The 21,929-nt window shown below is 29.9% G+C and overlaps 4 protein-coding genes across 5 annotated transcripts; 2 read left to right on the top strand and 2 right to left on the bottom strand.

Moving 5' to 3' along the window:
- Nucleotides 1–2,235: 2,235 nt before the first annotated feature.
- On the top strand, nucleotides 2,236–4,227 carry LOC114932093 (uncharacterized). The gene is made up of 3 exons (XM_029304269.2): nucleotides 2,236–2,314; nucleotides 2,753–2,807; nucleotides 3,001–4,227. The coding sequence occupies exons 1-3, from the start codon at nucleotides 2,306–2,308 to the stop codon at nucleotides 4,191–4,193; spliced, it is 1,257 nt and encodes a 418-aa protein (XP_029160102.1). The 5' UTR covers nucleotides 2,236–2,305; the 3' UTR covers nucleotides 4,194–4,227.
- Nucleotides 4,228–4,691: 464 nt separating this feature from the next.
- On the bottom strand, nucleotides 4,692–18,491 carry LOC114932100 (lisH domain-containing protein ARMC9). The gene is made up of 18 exons (XM_029304281.2): nucleotides 17,897–18,491; nucleotides 17,624–17,785; nucleotides 17,356–17,485; nucleotides 17,195–17,223; nucleotides 16,785–17,015; nucleotides 16,435–16,670; nucleotides 15,988–16,360; nucleotides 15,743–15,916; nucleotides 14,536–14,784; nucleotides 14,078–14,389; nucleotides 13,845–13,975; nucleotides 11,012–11,096; nucleotides 10,704–10,945; nucleotides 10,433–10,538; nucleotides 9,932–10,350; nucleotides 9,738–9,808; nucleotides 9,213–9,243; nucleotides 4,692–4,966 (listed from the first exon to the last, which is right to left on the bottom strand). Exons 1-18 carry the CDS (start codon nucleotides 17,927–17,929, stop codon nucleotides 4,861–4,863), a joined length of 3,120 nt encoding a protein of 1,039 aa, XP_029160114.2. The 5' UTR covers nucleotides 17,930–18,491; the 3' UTR covers nucleotides 4,692–4,860.
- Nucleotides 18,292–19,892, top strand: LOC114932095 (putative RNA/DNA demethylase ALKBH6). Its single transcript, XM_029304277.2, has 6 exons — nucleotides 18,292–18,516; nucleotides 18,628–18,729; nucleotides 18,820–18,996; nucleotides 19,141–19,248; nucleotides 19,383–19,481; nucleotides 19,549–19,892. The coding sequence occupies exons 2-6, from the start codon at nucleotides 18,682–18,684 to the stop codon at nucleotides 19,804–19,806; spliced, it is 690 nt and encodes a 229-aa protein (XP_029160110.1). The 5' UTR covers nucleotides 18,292–18,516; nucleotides 18,628–18,681; the 3' UTR covers nucleotides 19,807–19,892.
- Nucleotides 19,275–21,110, bottom strand: thoc7 (THO complex subunit 7). 2 transcript variants are annotated; one of them, XM_029304279.2, is made up of 4 exons: nucleotides 20,856–21,110; nucleotides 20,210–20,634; nucleotides 19,943–20,120; nucleotides 19,275–19,488 (listed from the first exon to the last, which is right to left on the bottom strand). In XM_029304279.2, the coding sequence occupies exons 1-3, from the start codon at nucleotides 20,863–20,865 to the stop codon at nucleotides 19,944–19,946; spliced, it is 612 nt and encodes a 203-aa protein (XP_029160112.1). In that variant the 5' UTR covers nucleotides 20,866–21,110; the 3' UTR covers nucleotides 19,275–19,488; nucleotide 19,943. The 2 variants fall into 2 exon arrangements, with proteins under 2 accessions (XP_029160112.1, XP_029160111.1); XM_029304278.2 differs by lacking the exon at nucleotides 19,275–19,488 and having other exon boundaries at nucleotides 19,883–20,120.
- Between the last annotated feature and the right edge of the window lie 819 nt (nucleotides 21,111–21,929).

Genomic DNA, 21,929 nt, shown 5'->3' with positions numbered 1-21,929 from the left:
CCATTCTGATTTTACTTTCTGTACTCTGTAACATATGTACACAATAAACATTCACGTGTAGTATTATAGAAAGGCAATAAATTATACATACACGCACAATTCTTATCTCTAAGATCAAGAAACTTAATTCACATATAGTACATCATGCATCTATAATAAGTGATAATAATAACAGAGCTATTGACGCAAATATCATTTTAAGCAAATTCTTCTCGCAAAATCTAGTTAATACTGCACTATATTAATATTGCGTATGTTTTGTCCTCTTATTTTACATTAAAAATTAATTATTAATAGTATATATTAAACTTGCAAAAATACAATCATATTTATTCATTAGCCAAAATGCATCTAATATGAATATTATTCGCGTGTGTTAAGACTGAATATCGCATGTATGTAAATCAGAATAGAGACATTAACATTTAGGTGTACATTTAGCTGGGTCATTGCCATCCAAGTAATCCATTTCCTATTGAAATACATCTGATTAACTTAGAATATCACAGTATGCGGTTGAATGAATATGGGCGAATGCACGCGCTTGCGCAGAAAAAGTAGAATAGAAAGCATTAAAAAAGACAACGGGCACATAAAACTATAAACGGCGAGCATAGATATACACAGATGCATATGTATATGCGAAAAACTATACCGATTTCCGCGATCAAATGACAAAGAGACTGTAATTTTTTCTGCTTCAATTACGAACTTTCAAAACGGATGTATGAACTTGAAACGTTGCATATATCCGGCAATTGCATGTAGACCAACTTCTGACCGAGATTACTTTTAATGCAATTTCTTATTTCGTAATTTATTAATTATTAATATTGTGCTATCAGAAATAATATTTACATTATTAAATTGTGTTTCTTTTTTTTTTAATTTGTTTGAAAATCGCAAATTTCTGACATAATGTGATGTCTTGTAATAATCATATAATAATGAGAATTTTAAACATGAGCATTTATTAATATGCTCATTACCAATAATAAAAGAAAGATTGAATTTAATGAGATGAGATTTCAACTTTCTATGAAAGAGCAGTTGCAAACTCCAAGAAAAGTAAAAATTCTCACATGTATTAGATTTGCTATATTTAAGGGAACAACGAAAAACTTTCTTTTCTACGCTAGCAGCATTATTATTCAAGCAAGATACTCAGTTTATGTGTACGTATGTAAAATAGGTCTAAAATATATATCTTTCGACTTTAGTCACGAATTTCAATTTTGACTCAAAGTGTAAAAGTGCATATTTTAATATCTTAGAAAAATTTGATTTAATCTGATAGTGAAAAAATTATAAGTATCGTAATCTAATATATATCTTATACGCGTTTGCATTTTTTATATTTAATTTATTAAATATTTTATACAGCGTTATTATATAATATCCAATTAAATAAAATTATACATGTCATAATAACTGATATTGAAATAGATTCTTAATTTATAATATTTAATTCATATAGTTTCATATATCTCGATGAATCTTTTGTTAGTAAATAGATTTTATTAAACTTTTGATATCATAAAGTTATCTATAAAATTATACATGACATAATGTTGAAAAATGATTAAAATTAAAGTATTTATAATTTCAATTATATCATACACTATTTTAGATGAATATAAGGTTTTGTATATTAATTATAGCAATATTTTTATGATAATAATAAGGGATAAAAAAAACTTTAGTACTTATTGAAATCTTGTTGCTAAATTAATGCAAATGGACATTGTAGATTACTAATAGCATAAATTACATGCATAAATTATACATAAATTTTCAATGGGATATGTTCAAGGAGATATCTGTTCTTATAGGCCTCATTGCATTTACTATGTCACGCAATCATTGTGATGTTAAGGAATACTGTAATATACGCGATTAAGTATTGCAATAGAGTATAAAGAGGCGGAGAGTTCTTCTTAGATATATTTTCATATAACCTTCGTATATTAGATAGGTAGGTCATATCATCGTGTCATCGTATAGTTCACCATGTAGTTATACAGAGAGGTGAGCCATTGCTTTCCCTGTAAAAGTGAAGAGCTAAAGCAGGTTGGCTCTCTCTGCTCTGTATGGTCAGGTCTCGACCAATGTCACATCAGTATGTGCGTACCGAGATCGCTTTTACCTTTTTGTAAAGCGAGGGAGTGGGTTACTGGGGGTATAAAACAGAAAACAGCGCTTTTACCAGCTAATATATGTGTAGTTCCATTTTAGTAGACAACAGAGATTCATTTGTTCTTACTCGGTTGACATTAGTTATTGTTAAGACGTGGCAAGAGTCAGCATGTTATTAGTAAGTAAAGATCAATATATAATCTACAAATATTAAAAAATAAGAAAAGTTTATGAAAGAAAATATTTAATTTTTATATAATATTAAATACTTAATAAATTCAGAAAACAAAAATATATAATTTATATTTATCATGTCGCGCGCGATGAATAAAAAAGATGTACTATAATATATTTAATTTTAATTAATAGCATAAGAAAATAAAAAGTAATATGCTATTATCACTTAAAAAATATTTTTTTGAATGAAATTTTTTGTAATCTTAATTTTAATAGAAAAAAAACATGTAAATTGTTGTTTCTAATTTTTTTATTTAAATTAAGGTGATTACATTAGAGTAATTTAAAAATTATAAATATATATAATGTTCAGTGTTTTACGTTAGAAGAATTATATCTTATTTCTTTTTGTTCTTAACGAGAAATAATTATTTTTTAGAGAGCAGTGATAATTTGTTGTGCAATAGTTGTGAATGCGGAGCCACCTCTTAACAGTACGTATTATAAAGTTTCGTGTTTCTTGTATCTATATTATCGTTAAAAATACAAAAATTATATAAAAATTTAGTGATCTATATAAAATTTTATCTTTATCATTAATTATTATAAATAAGATATTTCCTAAGCAAAATATTAATATTAAAATTTACAAAATCGCGCTTTAATCGAAGTATTATTTTATTGTAGGCTATTCTTTTACCAGAAATAACAATGGATATGATCTTAGTAACACCGTTACTAATAATGCATACTTACGATCTAAGAATAGTTATCAAAACGATGGAAATTTTTACGGTGCTGGAGACGGCAATCACAAATTATCCGACGTCAGCAGCCACTCATTAATCAATGTCGGCAATCAGGCGGGTAGTATAGGAAGCGATATTGGAAGCAATTATAACGGATATACCGCGAGTAATCACAGAGATGAATACACAGGATATTCCAATATTTACGAGAATCCCAACAGCGATTCTTACACCTCGTCTACTCGTACAGCAACTAATACACTGTTTAGTGGATATTCTAATCCTAACAACAATGCGGAATCAACTTTGAACGCGTATTCCAACGATCCAATTCACAAAGATTCCGATTTTGGCCAGTACACAGCTAGTAGTAGCAGTAATAGTAAAAAAGTACCCGCTTATTCTGAATTTTCCAACGCAGCAATAGAAAATTACTCCGGAGATTCCGTTAATAGTGACTTACAAGGATATCGCGGTTCTTCTGGCTCCTCAAGTTACTCCGAAAGTGATCAAGTATATCCCTCTTATTTGTCAGGTGGTTTGACTAGCGAATACCCATTTGGAAAGCAGAAAGACATCCCATACAACTTAAAAGGCAGCAACAAGTACAGTGATATCTTCTCTTCGATACCATTCGCGCCCGACACGCGCTTCACACGGGGAAATACGGGATACGTGAGCCCTAATCAAGATGTTCCATCGTATATCTCGGCTTCTAGACCGAACAGTTACTTCTCGAAGGCACCTAGTTCTGCTATTTACTCCACAGGAAAACCGAATAAATATTACAAGTATTTATCTCGCTACGCTCCGAATAGCGGCGTAACTTACTTGTCGAGAGAACGCGATGGTTATCACGTTCCTTACGGTAAAGATAGTAGAAAAATCATTATAATTAAAGACAGCAGGCCGCCGAATTACAGCAGTCGTATTTACTCCGATGAGTCATCTTACGCTGGTAGTAGTGGTTACAGGAGTAAGAGCGGCGGTTTCATGAATGGTTATTCCACTTCACCGAATTTTGATGCATATAGTGGCAGTAGTAGTAATTATAATGACAATCCCACTGTGTCAAGACGATATAGAATTAGCGGTAATCCAATGCTCGTGAAAAGGGCTATTTCTATTTAATATTTTTATAAGGTAATATTTAAAAAGTATAACGTATACACACACACCAATGTGTTTAAGATTTGTATATATACATACTATATATATATATATATATATTTATTTTATAAGTATATTTTAATAGGAATTTTTGCACTCTAATGTTATTCAAAATAAAAATGTTCAATTTTTTTATAAATGTTGAAGTGGACGTTTCTATTATTTTTTCCTTTTTATATAATTATGTATATATAATTTTTAAAAAATATTATACACATTGATGTGTAGAGAGAGAGATAAACATATATTTGTGTTTATATATATTATATATATTAAGAAAATTTATGTTTCTAAAATTTTTTTCAACATTATTGGTTGGAATATAAATTGTCATATATATGATATACAAGCATTTTCTAGATAGCAGTTAATGATATTTATTTAAAATTATTAAAAAACTAAAATCGTTTTTTGAATAGAATACATGCACATATTTTATATTTATATTTTATACATTATATCTATGATAAACACTGTGGAAAATTCTGCAATTGTTATCTTATGTTAATAAAAGTTTCAGTTACCATAATTCTACGATTCTTATATATATATATATATATATATATATATATATATATATAAAGAAACTAACATTTTTAAATTGCACATATCATAGAATTTCCAATTTTTATGGAGGTGTTCGTGATAGCTTAGGCTTGGCCAGAAATGCTTCTTCTTCTTCTTTAATAAGCACTGGATCATTTTTCCATAAATTATCCTTAACTATATTATTACTAAGTGATAAATATAAGGCCAACTTATCGAGCTGAATATTCGAGATGTTCAGTCAACTACCATTTATTACATGTATAAATTATAAACTACAGTCATTATATTATATTAAAACTAACGCAAATTAACGCAAATTACAATCATTCTATAAACGTTTCGACCGCACGCGGTCTTCTTCAGTATAATTATTGAAAAATAAATTCTTACAATTCATATGATATCGAAATTTAATTATAGTTATTCAGAATCGAGAGTTTTTGAGCAATTAACGCGTGTTTCAATCCGTCCTGTCCAACAATGTTCGCCTCGATATGATCTCTGATTTTGTTCAGATCTTGGATGATTTCATCGTTAATATGCGAGAAATTAACCCGTACCGTAGGCGCTGCGATTAATAAAAAATTACCGATCAACGTATGTCCAAATTATAATATATATCCCCTACAATTGGTAGTATGCTTACCTATCATCGTTCTTCTTGACAATTTTGCTACTTATTAACAGTTATTAAGGATGACACTTAACAAACAACAATACAGAAAGACAGCTCATTTTAAACTCTACTTGATCGGAGAGCGTGCGTGTTTATATATGATCTAATATCTATGTTTTACTCGTTAATGTCCTATTTGTCCTATTATTATTTATTGTTCGCCAATATATCCAAAATATCAAAATACGACTCGCTAAGTAACTCAGTATCTTTGTTTAAATTTAGTCCATTTTTTTGTTCCTTGATATGTAGCATCTCAGAAATGAGTCTTTTATAATAATTATTTTCGTTGTCCATGATCTTAACATTGTCCCAATTAAAAGTATGATGTTCATTTATTATGTGTTCAGAAATTACTGAATGTTTCGTTGAGTCCAACCTAATATTATTTTTATGTTCTTTTATTCGCGTCTGCAATTGCCTCTTTGTTTGGCCTACATAAGATGCATTACAATTATTGCAACTGATCTTATAAACCACATTCGAATTGCATGGATGTTTAGTTTTATCTTTCTGTGCTTTAATAATATTATCCAGTTTGTTGAGACATCTATACCCTACCATACAATTTTTATTTTTCACCGAGGAAACAATCATTTCTGAGACCCTATCTATATACGGAATGACAAAGAATTTTTTATTAACCGAGTCATTTCTTATACTTTTTGTTCTTTCTATGTTGGCCTGTCTCTCTAAAATGCTCCCCTTAGATATGATGTGTTCTATCCGATGATTAATTTTGTTAAAAATCAGATCAAGAGGGTAACCATTGCTTCTGAGTATATTAATAATTAACTCCAAATTTTTATTAAAAAATAGTGGATGTGATAGCAATAGACATCTGTCTACAAGGTTATATATTATTCCAATTTTGTGGCATAATGGGTGGTTTGAATAAAATGATAACGTCCTTCCTGAGAAGGTTTCTTTTTGATACCAGTCTATATATATTTTGTTATTAATAATTTTAAGTGATAAATCTAAGAAATTCAAGCTATGATTAACCTCTTGTTCGACCGTGAATTTAAGTCTTTCATGATAGTTGTTAAAATTATTCACAATCTGAGTCATATTAGTCATAGAGGTGGCCACTATTATGTCATCCACATAACGAAAATAAAACAAACATTCCAAATTCAACGCTTTGAGAACTGTATCCTCAAGATCTTGCATAACCAGGTCTGCAATAATTGGTGATAACGGTGACCCCATAGGGGTCCCAAACGTCTGTTTATAAATTATGTCATCAAATGTAAAATATGTAGAAGTCAGTATGAATTTTATACCCCCCAAAAATTCGTTTTTCGGTATTTTAGTATTTATTCCAATGTGATCCCATCTATCGTTAATACCGTCAATCGCAAGATCCAGAGGAACGTTCGTAAACAAAGACACCACATCCAAGGAAAACATCCTATCATTCTCATCAATCTTTTTACCAGACAATATGCTGTACAAATCAAAACTATTATTAATATGACTTTTCGCTTTGGGTAGGCTAGTTCGTAAGGTGTTTTGTAAAAACGAAGCCAGCGAGTATAGAGCCGTATCAACCGATGAAACTATGATTCTAACCGGATAGTTTTCCTTATGGATTTTAGGTAATCCATACGCTTTTGGAAGGAGAGAATCACTACAACGTAATTTATAATATTCGTTTTTTGAAATATAATCTTCCTTAAGCCATCTCTTCAACAAACCATTCAAATCGTTCTCTATTTTTTTGCACGGATTTTTTTTAACAATAGTGTAAGTGTTGACATCTTTTAAAACGTTTTCCATTTTGTTAATATAATAAGATCTATCCATCGCGACCGTAGCATTACCTTTGTCCGCGCGTGTGAATAGAACATTCGGATTGTCTTTACAAAATTTTATTAAATCTCTGTGTGCACCAAGTAATTTTTGTTGACTTACGTCATTTTTATCCTTCGTGTTAAGAAGTTGTGCAAATTTTGGAACCGCGATATTTCTGATCGTTGTGAGATTATTAATATTATTTCGTTTGCTATTACTCTCTATGTCCTTGATAAATTCATGTATCGCTGTTTTTTTACTAATATTCGGAAGACAGAATTTATCACCCATTTGCAACAGATTAGATACGTTAGGCGGAATGTCTGTGTTGGATAGATTAACAAACCATTTTTTATTAGTATTTTCCAAAGGGTTAATTGTATCATTGAGAAATTTATTGGCTTCAATGTGTATATTGATCTCCTTGGCATCATTAGTGATTGCCCTGAGAGAATTTTGTGATATCTTCGTCGGTTGTGAAGTTTCAAAATGTAAAGAGATATAAGTCCGTATATAGATAGGGTCTCAGAAATGATTGTTTCCTCGGTGAAAAATAAAAATTGTATGGTAGGGTATAGATGTCTCAACAAACTGGATAATATTATTAAAGCACAGAAAGATAAAACTAAACATCCATGCAATTCGAATGTGGTTTATAAGATCAGTTGCAATAATTGTAATGCATCTTATGTAGGCCAAACAAAGAGGCAATTGCAGACGCGAATAAAAGAACATAAAAATAATATTAGGTTGGACTCAACGAAACATTCAGTAATTTCTGAACACATAATAAATGAACATCATACTTTTAATTGGGACAATGTTAAGATCATGGACAACGAAAATAATTATTATAAAAGACTCATTTCTGAGATGCTACATATCAAGGAACAAAAAAATGGACTAAATTTAAACAAAGATACTGAGTTACTTAGCGAGTCGTATTTTGATATTTTGGATATATTGGCGAACAATAAATAATAATAGGACAAATAGGACATTAACGAGTAAAACATAGATATTAGATCATATATAAACACGCACGCTCTCCGATCAAGTAGAGTTTAAAATGAGCTGTCTTTCTGTATTGTTGTTTGTTAAGTGTCATCCTTAATAACTGTTAATAAGTAGCAAAATTGTCAAGAAGAACGATGATAGGTAAGCATACTACCAATTGTAGGGGATATATATTATAATTTGGACATACGTTGATCGGTAATTTTTTATTAATCGCAGCGCCTACGGTACGGGTTAATTTCTCGCATATTAACGATGAAATCATCCAAGATCTGAACAAAATCAGAGATCATATCGAGGCGAACATTGTTGGACAGGACGGATTGAAACACGCGTTAATTGCTCAAAAACTCTCGATTCTGAATAACTATAATTAAATTTCGATATCATATGAATTGTAAGAATTTATTTTTCAATAATTATACTGAAGAAGACCGCGTGCGGTCGAAACGTTTATAGAATGATTGTAATTTGCGTTAATTTGCGTTAGTTTTAATATAATATAATGACTGTAGTTTATAATTTATACATGTAATAAATGGTAGTTGACTGAACATCTCGAATATTCAGCTCGATAAGTTGGCCTTATATTTATCACTTTGTTTTCAATACACGAGCGACAATTTGTATTAATTTATTTTTTATATTATTACTATTCCTACAAACAATATTGTTGCTAAATCGATTTATAAAAGCTATGTATACATATAATCTGGAGAGATAAACAAAAGCATTTTATTAAAACAAGTAATAAATATATAATTTATTTAAAATATGTATAATAAGTTATAAAAATACATAAATTGTCATAATATAGATAAAATATGCATGTAGAATAATTAAATAATACAAAACATGCGTGCTTCAACAATACAAATAATTATCGAAAAGTTGGTGTGTAAGAAGTGCACTACAATATATGTATACATAAAGTTACTCACAGCGACGCTATACTGCTAAATTTCTCTGTTTCTGTAAAAATTAGATTTATATTCTACTTAAAAGTTAATAATAATAATAAGATTCACAATAATAAAAATTGTTTTATATATTTGTTTTTTGTTAATTTCAGTAGAAAAAATTGCATCATCTATTCATTCCATCCATTATCAAATTATGTAAATGTATATAAATTAAAAAAATATGATGAATATGAATAACTTAAATTACTATTTCAAATGATATATAGTATTTTTTAAATAATTTTAATAAGTTTTATCATCGTATGTCATTTAATGATTATTATTTATCTAAGTCTCCATCACTTTCGTTTACGTGCTCTAATTTTCTCAAGGTTCTGAACATGCAGGGAAAGTCGTAAAGCTTTCACTGAATGTCACTTGCGATTTATTCTCTTAATGTGCCAAGTTCGTCATTTTCGAGTTAGTGTTCACATAAAAGATGAAACATAGAAGAGTTTCTTGTTCTGAATATTTAAATAATAATTAGAAATGTGAAGTACATACCTGTCATTTGGCTATTTTCGCGACCGGATGTAACAGTCACAGAAGATGTTATTGCAGTTTCACTGCTGTCCCTGTAAAACGTAATAAATGTAACGTAACGTATAGCTATTAATTATAAAATTATAAGTTAAATATATCTATTTAATGTCAAATTATTTTTGAGCTTAATTTAATTAAATTAATTAATAACACACTTGGAAGTCTGATTTTGATATAAACAAATAGTATCATTCAGAATTGTTTTCTGAAAAAAATTTCGCTTAAAAGGTTTTAAAGGTAATTTTTCCCATTCCGTTATTTTGCATTTTCCATCATAGAATTTTTCTGCGTCAATCTTATTTTGTGATCTACATAATTTTAATTGATTCATTTGCATGTTATTTGTGTCGACGCGATTATTGCAATTAAATTCGTATTGATTGTGATTTTTGTTTTTGATCGTGCTTGATGACCAAACTATATTTTTTAATATATTTAAATTTTCATACTGTTCTTGCCGACTTTCGTATTTCATAATTAAGGAAGATTTGGTACTGACAAATCTTTTTGCAATATTTTCAATTTTATCTGCAGAGAGCGATTCTTTATTCGTGCCATTTATACTTTGCTGTTCCTTGAAAATATTATCGATATATATTATATAAAAAAAGAAAAGATTTAAAAATTTATCCCGAATTTTATTTTAGATATTGTACCTTCAAAGAAGAATTTGATAACTTTGATACTTGTTTAGCAAGAGCTGCTAGTTTAATACTACTTTTTTTTGATAACATCTTATTTTCCATCTTCATATTATACCTACTATTTCAATTTACTATTATTATATCAAATAAATCTTAGCTGTATATATAACATTTATATAACATATATGTATGTTATTAGGAAAAAATTGCGCGACGCTAATTTGATCATTTTCTATACATAAAATGTGGTGATAATTTTGAAGTATACAACTTATGTAAATACCTTAACGCAGGATATGCTGGGCGTTTACTGCAAAGGTAATTATTGTGCTGATTGTCGTAAAAATTAATAGGATTCAGCGTAGATATCTTTTGTAGAGTAGTATCCGTAGTTATAGTATCCTGAGGAATTTTCGAAGAAACGCTATAACACATTGCAAGCAGCGTTTCTCCATTCAATTCACCGACATAATTTTGTAGTGGATCATTTTCGTCTAATTCATTTTCCAATACATCCAACTCTTCCTATTGAACATATTATGATACTCATTGTCAGACAACATTTATTTAGTGAATTTACACTGTACTTACGTTATCATCATCCCCAGTCTCTTCAGTCTGCGGTGTATTAACATTTTCACACCTTTGTATTTTCAATATATGCTCTAGATGCTTTCTAATATACCGAAATTATCATCATTTAAGTTAATTTTTTTAATAAAAGAAAATTGTTGTGTATCTACCTCTGTGAATCTGGCCCCTCATTTTCAAAAATTTGAAATTTTTATTAGAGTTCTGATAGCCCCCCTAAAAGTTCTAAAGTTCTCTATCGGTTTTAGAAATAGTTCCGCCATTTAAAATAGAAAAAATATCATTTGAAGATACGGGGGGGCCAACTTCACATTTTTTGCAACTTTAACTTGGCATAACTTTTTTGTTATCAATTTTAGAGCTTTGGTTATTAAGGATAATTGCTAGAACTCTTTGGGGGGCTATTAGAACTCTCAACAGAATTGTCAAATACCGAAAAAAATTTTCACCTTTCTAAAAATCGATAATTCGGGTAAAAATTTTTTCGGAAATCGGCAGTTCTCTCGAGAGTTCTGGTAGCCCCCCGAAGAGTTCTAACGAATCTTCTTAAGGATCGAAGCGCTACGACGCGAAATTAAAAAGTTCTGGCTCCTTAAAGTTGCAGATTTGAAAAATTTCAAAGTCCCAGAGGGGTAGAAATTTTTTTCGGAAATCGGCAGTTCTCTCGAGAGTTCTGGTAGCCCCCCGAAGTGTTCTAACGATTCTTCTTAATGACCGAAGCGCTACGACGCGAAATTAAAAAGTTCTGGCTCCCTAAAGTTGCAGATTTGAAAAATTTCAGTCCCAGAGGGGTAGAAATTTTTTTCGGAAATCGGCAGTTCTCTCGAGAGTTCTGGTAGCCCCCCGAAGAGTTCTAACGATTCTTCTTAATGATCGAAGCGCTACGACGCGAAATTAATAAGTTCTGGCTCCCTAAAGTTGCAGATTTGAAAAATTTCAAAGTCCCAGAGGGGTAGAAATTTTTTTCGGAAATCGACAGTTTTCTCGAGAGTTCTGGTAGCCCCCCGAAGAGTTCTAACGATTCTTCTTAATGATCGAAGCGCTACGACGCAAAATTAAAAAGTTCTGGTTCCCTAAAGTTGCAGATTTGAAAAATTTCAAAGTCCCAGAGGGGTAGAAATTTTTTTCGGAAATCGACAGTTCTCTCGAGAGTTCTGGTAGCCCCCCGAAGAGTTCTAACGATTCTTCTTAATAATCGAAGCGCTACGACGCAAAATTAAAAAGTTCTGGTTCCCTAAAGTTGCAGATTTGAAAAATTTCAAAGTCCCAGAGGGGTAGAAATTTTTTTCGGAAATCGACAGTTCTCTCGAGAGTTCTGGTAGCCCCCCGAAGAGTTCTAACGATTCTTCTTAATGATCGAAGCGCTACGACGCGAAATTAAAAAGTTCTGGCTCCCTTTTGCGTCGTAGCGCTTCGATCATTAAGAAGAATCGTTAGAACTCTTCGGGGGGCTACCAGAACTCTCGAGAAAACTGTCGATTTCCGAAAAAAATTTCTACCCCTCTGGGACTTTGAAATTTTTCAAATCTGCAACTTTAGGGAGCCAGAACTTTTTAATTTCGCGTCGTAGCGCTTCGATCATTAAGAAGAATCGTTAGAACTCTTCGGGGGGCTACCAGAACTCTCGAGAGAACTGTCGATTTCCGAAAAAAATTTCTACCCCTCTGGGACTTTGAAATTTTTCAAATCTGCAACTTTAGGGAACCAGAACTTTTTAATTTTGCGTCGTAGCGCTTCGATCATTAAGAAGAATCGTTAGAACTCTTCGGGGGGCTACCAGAACTCTCGAGAAAACTGTCGATTTCCGAAAAAAATTTCTACCCCTCTGGGACTTTGAAATTTTTCAAATCTGCAACTTTAGGGAGCCAGAACTTATTAATTTCGCGTCGTAGCGCTTCGATCATTAAGAAGAATCGTTAGAACTCTTCGGGGGGCTACCAGAACTCTCGAGAGAACTGCCGATTTCCGAAAAAAATTTCTACCCCTCTGGGACTGAAATTTTTCAAATCTGCAACTTTAGGGAGCCAGAACTTTTTAATTTCGCGTCGTAGCGCTTCGGTCATTAAGAAGAATCGTTAGAACACTTCGGGGGGCTACCAGAACTCTCGAGAGAACTGCCGATTTCCGAAAAAAATTTCTACCCCTCTGGGACTTTGAAATTTTTCAAATCTGCAACTTTAAGGAGCCAGAACTTTTTAATTTCGCGTCGTAGCGCTTCGATCATTAAGAAGATTCGTTAGAACTCTTCGGGGGGCTACCAGAACTCTTGAGAGAACTGCCGATTTCCGAAAAAATTTTTACCCGAATTATCGATTTTTAGAAAGGTGAAAATTTTTTTCGGTATTTGACAATTCTGTTGAGAGTTCTAATAGCCCCCCAAAGAGTTCTAGCAATTATCCTTAATAACCAAAGCTCTAAAATTGATAACAAAAAAGTTATGCCAAGTTAAAGTTGCAAAAAATGTGAAGTTGGCCCCCCCGTATCTTCAAATGATATTTTTTCTATTTTAAATGGCGGAACTATTTCTAAAACCGATAGAGAACTTTAGAACTCTTAGGGGGGCTATCAGAACTCTAATAAAAATTTCAAATTTTTGAAAATGAGGGGCCAGCTTCACAGAGGTTGTGTATCTTCTAATTGTATTTACAAATGTGAACTTTCTAAATCATCACTCCAAAAGATTTACAGTGTAAGAACATACATTATTATATTAGTCGTATTAATTATAAGTGCATAAATTACTCTTTAATGTGATTATTTTCTTATTTTCTATATAGTAAAAATTTGAATCCTTGCTTTAGAAACTTTATATATCTATTTTATCCGGGCATACCTTATTTCTGCAGTTTTTTGATTGTTACTAAGATAATCCGATATATTCGAACATTTTATTTTTTTTGCTTCCTCATTGATTACAGGATTATTTAAAAAATTATTTAGCGCTCCATTGATATATGGTAGAGACTAGTAAATAATATAAAAACTTTATATATAAAGATTTCTTACATTAATCTTTTTAAATTTTTTTTCTATATTACATTTTCGTTAAATAATTCATATACTCACAGATGCATGATCTATCGAGAGAAGAATGAGTAATGTAGAAACGAGTAAAGAAGATATTTTAGATGCTCTAGCTTGCGCTAATCGATGTAACGATAGATTCATTAAAAGTGCGGTAGCATATTCAAGCCTGTATAAACTTATGAGGCGACATTTGTTGTGTAAATGATTGATTAACCATTCCAACAATCCGTTTTCTATCATATATATCCGTTGCTGTCTGCGTAAAGATAGTTTCTGTAACATCGCTACCATCATGTCACATGCAAAAACGTCAACTCCGTCAGCGTTATTACTATCGAGACACACAAAGATCTGAAATATCGAGGATCGTAATTAATATTAACAAGTTTATATTTGAATTTACTTTAGTTTCGTAATTTCGAGTAAAATATTTTTGTTTAATTTTGATATTACGAATAATGAAAACGTACATAAATGATTAATTTTTATTAACATACCACGTTTACGACGGTAGATCCGACCGATAGATAATCTCTTCCGCATCTAAAGGATGCTAATGTGTTTAGTAATCGTGCAGTAAACTGTTGTAAAAGATGCCTGGCATAAGCTTCTCCTACAGTCAGCAGACACGGTAAAATCGGCTTGCCACTGTCGCTAGCAATTTGTCCATGAAGCCCCATTAAATCGTGGCTTATATATTCGTGCAAAACTTCATCCTGTTCGTTCAACTGCGCAAGCGTTATTTTCTAAAAATATAAATTTATTAAAATAATATGTAATTAATATGTATAACTAATATGTATTTATATTTATATATTTTATAAATTAAACTTCGGCTCGTATACAATTAAAATATGTGATATAATAAAAGGCCAACTTAACGAGCTTATATGCTATTAATTGAAAAATTTTTATTTATTAATTTACGTCATACTATACAAAAGTTACGATAAACGTTTCGACTGTACGACAGTCTTTCTCAATATCCTAATAAAAATTTCAATTGGAACGACACAAAAATCCTAGATTATGAAAAGAATTATTATAAAAGGTTGATATCAGAAATGATATATATTAAAGAAGAAAACAACAGTATCAACCTAAAAAAGGACACCGAGCGTCTTGACGGTTCTTATTATGATATTCTAAAAAAATTGTCTACGTCATCTTAAAAATTGGGTATATATACAGCGCGCCGACATTGTAAGATACAGATATCGATTTGTTTTTTAAAAAAGTACACATTGTGATTATGTTAAGTAAAAAGAAATAATTTTTTAACAAAGGTGTTATGTTCGTTGACAAAAAAGTAAGTTAATACTATTTATTAAAAATCTAAATGTATTGTAATATTTGAGCGGATATATTAATTTGTTCACAGTGTCGTTACATAATATAACAGCATCTGATGCTCTAACTCATGCCAACAATCATGAATTTTGTACTGCGTTCGTCATATAATCTTATAATTGTTGTATTTATTTATGATGTCGAAATGACTAAATTAATTTTTTAACATATTATTAGGATATTGAGAAAGACTGTCGTACAGTCGAAACGTTTATCGTAACTTTTGTATAGTATGACGTAAATTAATAAATAAAAATTTTTCAATTAATAGCATATAAGCTCGTTAAGTTGGCCTTTTATTATATCACATATTGTATTTATATTACTTTATTTATTTATTAATAATTTTAATACCCAACGTAATGCTTGCAATAGCAATAATTTTGTCTTCACATCTCCATTAAGTAGATGTAATTTGATTTTTTTATAGTCCAATAATTTTGGAGATACTGATAATGCTGCGACTTGATCAACTTTAGGCCGGGCAATTGTTTTTACATCAGTTTGACCGAATTGCAACAAGGATGGCTATTGAAAATGATGAAATATTAAAAATACAAAGTTTTTGAAAAATGTCAAGATTTTCTTTATATACTTACATAGGAAGTCTCTCTTATATTTTGATTAAATAGATCTGGAAATATCTTCATGCAAATTTCGAGCGTTCGTTGTATATCAACAGTCTGTCCTTTTACTGAATTTTCCAATGCTACAGTTAATTCTCCGGCAACGTTTATTAGCTTATGATAGTCCGCGTGTAATTTGTGAAATCTCACTTTTAATTTCTCGTAATTTGTATGAACACTGCATAAATGGGTCTTGGTCAATACCAATTCTTGATTGCATTGGCCCAATTTTTTGTCTAGTTTGTGCATCTTCAGCAAACTATTAACATTTTCTCCCGAATTCAATGTATCTTCTCGTGAATTCTTGATTATAATTTGATCTCCAGTAATATGTGTTTGTGTATCTCTGTAAAAAATAACACACATACAAATTATTCTATAATTTATTTGTGCTAAAATCATATAAAAAGATTCTCATACTTTGATTTTAGATTACGATTTGTTTTATGAGATAAACTGTATTGCTCCTCATCGTCATGGTCTTCTAAAAATATGGGTATATCTCTATCGTTTGGCACAATTAACGTATTATTCTTTATAATCTTATTTCGTGCAGCATCTGATTCTACCATTTCTACTTCTGTCACTGGCATAGTATGTACTAAATCCCGTGATTGTACTTTTTTAAGATTTATATTGTTCAAATCGATTAAATCCTATAAATTTCGTAAAAATTATAATTATAATTTGTATTTCAAATTTCTCATCGTCATTCGTTTCTATTATTAAATATAAACACGTGGATACACAGAATTCTCAAATTTACTCACTTGTTTATGATTTTTAATAAATAAATTGAGATTTCTCGATAGTTCATCCATCCAACTCTGTTCTAATATTTTGGAGAAAAAAGTGTCTGCATGAATATCTTCTATAAATGGCAGTGCATAAAACGATTGTAATTCTATGTCATTTTCTAATTCCTTGCCATCTCCATTCAAATAATCTTGTAATTGTTTCATGCTGTTATTTATATTTTTTTCGATTTCAGTTGCGTTGTTCTGTTTATTATTAATAATATCTTTAGATTAATTATTTTTAAAATATTTCATATAGTAAATTATTACATTAAGCATTAACATTTTATTTTAAACGTAATATATCGCGAGAATATTCACGAAGAATAAATATACAGAAAATATAATTAAACATATAGATATATATGTATGTACATAATTACCTCCTTGCAGTTCTCCAAAGTAGAATCTTCTACTGAAAACAATTTTGATGTTTTTATTTCTGATGTCAATTCTACTTTATAACAAAAATTAAGAAAATGGCATATAAAGTGCATATAAATTATATATATTGCATATTAAATTAACAATTTATCTTTCTTACCGTGTTCTTTATATTGATCAGCATAAAATTTACGTTTTGGTAATATAGCAAAATGCACATGTAAATAAAATGTAAATTTTTTATATTCTTCACACTGTTTAATGCTGTTAGGAAACAAATCCTTCCATAACTGGAAAAAAATTAAATATCTTATAATTAAATTAAATAGCTTATCTAATTTAATCTTATACATATATATGAGTGCAGATATTTGAGCTATAGTACATCTCTATACATTTACACATAACTTTTACAGATAACTTTTTACCTGGAAAAATGTTGAATAATCTCCGGTATTGTAACATAATATTAATTGAGCATACGGATCTACAGTAGCTTTTAATTTGCGTGCCGAATTTTGAAAGCCCATTTTTGAAACTTCTTGAATTAAAACTTCAGCAGTGTTTTCCAAATTATGATCCATAAGAAACTGTAAAAGAATCACATTTTTAAAAAATATGAAGTATAAGAGCATAATTAATTACTTTAAATGTAATCAGAACTGTCACGTTTATAATTGTATTATTATATATAATTATACCTGATGAATTACTTTAATGTTTTTATCAGCCATTTAATCCTCACATCAAAAACTTACAATTAATATACATTTTATTTATTTAGTTTAAAAGTATAATTATTCTAGAGAGAAAAAACTTCTGTTTTACAATTTAATTGTAAAAAAATTTTGTGTACAATTTACGAAGTACAATTGAAACAATTTAATTTATTAATATCTGTTTATACTTTGCTTTTACTTCACTTATTATTTAGTTTATTTTAGCAAATTTAACAGGCCGGTATTGTTCTCGTAGAAATTCATACTGCGGAATGTGTTAGTTTAGGTCATTAATCGATTTTATGCAAATTACACTATTGATCAACATATACAGCGCCTGAACAACGGCAAATTTGTATATTCTGGTATCTTGTGTGTTGTGCAGTAAGATAACTTTTACGATTAAAATTCGCACTCGTTGAACGTAAAGTCTACGTAATATATTGCCATGAACAATATTTGTTACGATGTTCCGGTATCCGTATAACGGAATTGCTAATTTGCCATTGCCATGTGACCCGCGGAAGAAAACAAACATTTGACGTTTACGACTGCGTACGACTGAAGCTTCTGCTAGCTGTCAGTTTCATCAATTTTCTCGTGTACGCACGCGCACGTATTGCATGCACGCGGTTCCTCAGCTGTTTATAATTCACAGTTGTTTACGTTATCGTTCATCGACATTTATTGATTCCTGAAATTATCTTTTGTAGGCTTGGCAAGGTGCCCATTCGTTCGTATTATTACTATTTAGAAAAATTGTAAAAATGAATGAGGAACGGAGTTCCTTATTGTTCAATGCAGTAGTTTCACAGGTTTATTTTTATTAGCTAATTGAGATACTCTCTCTTTACTTATATTTTAATTGAAAGAAAATCTACTTAAATATATTTTGTAAAACACAGATACCAGACACTGCGTGTTATATACCGAACTTTATCACCGAGGAGGAAGAGAAACAAATTATAAAATACATAAATAGTGTACCACAACCAAAATGGACGCAATTGAGTCACCGTAGATTGCAAAATTGGGGTGGCATACCACATTCTAAGGGAATGATAGCGGAAGAGATTCCTAGTGTAGGTAGCAAAAATGTAAAAAATCTTAGAATTATTTTAAGGATAAAAAATTTGTAGATTTTTAATATTTGTGATAACATTTATGTTTAATATTTAAATACAAGATTAAATGAATATATTGATAAAATATTGATAATATTTTAGTGGCTTCAGAATTATATAGATAAAGTAACAGCTTTGAATGCTTTTGACAGTGCAGTATTACCTAATCACGTTTTAATTAATGAATATTTATCAGGACAAGGTATAATGGTACGTTGAATACAATAGGCAATAAGTTTTCTTTATGATGTATAGATTATATTTATGTTTATCACACATCACATATTTTTTCTCTCTCAAATGTGGAAGTATGTATATATTGTGAACATTAATGTTTTTACTAGGCACACTCTGATGGCCCACTTTTTTATCCTGTTGTAACTACTATCAGTTGTGGTTCTCATACATTTCTTGACTTTTACAAACGGCTCGACACGACAGAGGTAGATACTGCAATGTACAATGAAAGATGCTATAATGCATATTTATATATAATATACATTCTTTTAGCAACAACTGCCCAAGTTAGAATTCAGCTTATTATTAGAACGCAGAAGTCTATTAGTTTTACAAAAGGACTTATATCACAATTATTTGCATTCTATAGCTGAAAGAGATGTCGATAGTATATCAGAATCTTCAATAAAAAATTTACATATGTGTACAGGAAAATTTACAGAAGGAGAAATAATGAAACGTGGTACTAGACTGTCTTTAACTATTAGACATGTACCAAAAACTAGCAAATTAAAATTAAAGATTTTTTGATACATATATTTTGATATATTATCGAAATTTTTGAAAAATACAGTTACACTGAATAACATTGAAAATAAAAATAGAATTTTATCAAATTGCTTTTTTTATTGTCACTTATTTTAAATTATTTATAAAGTAAATGTACTTTATGGACTGTTACGCATTTGCACATCTGTGTCCTCTGTTTCACTTTGAAGGCTCACATCAATTATTTCTTCATCGCACTCATCTAACATTCCTTGTAGAGAATGTATAGATGATATTAAAACATGGAATTGTTTACGACGCATTTCTAACTTGTGCTCCAACTGTTCTGATTTTTCCTGCAAGTAAAACATTATTCAAAAATATAATTAATTTTCGTATTTTTTACAAGAGGTGTATATATACATATAAACATATTTTTTCGAACCTTCAAAGTGGCTAATTCTTGTTGTAATGTGGCAAGCTTGATGTCTGTTTCCAATCGATCTGGTTGTTCATTAATGACTTTGGCTAATACATCATATTCTATTCTATTCTTTCTCACACGTTTGGCATCTTGCAATTCTATTTTAGTTTTTTCTATATCTTCTTTAGCTTCTTCTATTTGTATTTCAATTTCTTTGGATAGCTGTTCATAACTATCTAACTCTTCTCGACTCATATTTGAAACTAGTCTGGATTTTTTCTGTGCAAATTCACATTGTGCCAACTGTGATAGCATTCTTTCATGTAATGCATGATCTACATCAGAGCTGTTAATCCACTTTATGAATGATTTCAACAGCATATTAATTCTACGATCATCTCCTGTCCCATCGCCATCTATAAGTAATCTGCGACGTATTACTTCTTCTGCAAATTCAAATTTGTAATGTAGATTATATTACATTCATATATCTTTCAATCATCAAGAGATCTTTAAGCCTTACTTATTTATATCAGATAAAACATGTTTATAATAAAATCTTATAATTGCATATATACTCAAATTATTATTCATTATTTTTTAAATTAGTAAATATAATCAAATATAATCATAGAATGTTATTAAAAACATGCTATTTAAACCTCACCATCAGACATCTCGTATGTTTATAATGTAGTTTATAACCAAATAACACACGCATCGACGATTGACGTATTGAGGATGTACGATACGATATGTTTACATCACGGGTTTACATTTTTACATCATTGAATTATAACATACTAAAGTTTCTCTCTGTGATTTTCCAAGGGTAGAGAATAGAGAATGGCCGAATTTTTAGAAAAAAAATACGAAGAGTTTGGTAGAGTCCACAGATGTCTATGGCCTGTAGTCCCTTTTTTGTTAGAAATTCGTTGATTGGATGTCGTTCTAGTACCATAGTAAAAAACATTGACTTGAAAACCAGCCTTTAGGATGCACAAATAACTAGACGCGTCATGAAAATGAAAAGAATTTTGACAAAGTTCACAAAATGAATCTTATTGTTTTCCGAAAGGTAATAATGAAATTACTCAGAAATTGGACAAGAAGAAACATATATATAAAAATATGAATTTTTTTATTATTAAAATTCAAGTATAATTTATTATTTTTTATATATAGTGTTGTGTGACAATTTAATTGTTAGATTAACAAATCCTAGTTTTTCAGCGATAAACGTGCAATTATTTTTATTGCTTTAAATTTTATTTTTATTGTTTTTTCCTATGCATTTTTTTTATAAGAACTGCGATTTTTTCATCAGATGTGAGATATGGAAAAACATAATAAAGAGAGTTTTATAAATATAATTCTTGTTCAAAATAATATGTTAAAAATTATATCGAATAAAAAAAATAAAAAATTGCTGAAAATTTATTTATCTTCCAACCTTTAGATGTACATTTATATTTAATTTATATAACTTTTGTGTATATCATTACAATAATTGTTTTTTTTTCTTTTTTCCATCTCTCATTTAGAGAAAATCTATATATATACGAATATATATATATATATATATATATATATATATATATATATATATATATATGTGTGTGTGTGTGTGTGTGTGTGTGTGTGTGTGTGTGCGCGCGTGTGTGCGCGTGTGCGTGCGTGTAATATATATATATATATATATATATATATATATATATATATATATTCTGTTTGTACAGTA

The sequence above is a fragment of the Nylanderia fulva genome, unplaced genomic scaffold, assembly GCF_048542155.1.
Source record: "Nylanderia fulva isolate GAGA-0341 unplaced genomic scaffold, ASM4854215v1 Scaffold8, whole genome shotgun sequence".
NCBI classification, from domain to species: Eukaryota; Metazoa; Arthropoda; class Insecta; order Hymenoptera; family Formicidae; genus Nylanderia; species Nylanderia fulva.
Note: the sequence above shows the minus strand (reverse complement) of the source record. Positions and strands in the feature narration are given on the sequence as shown.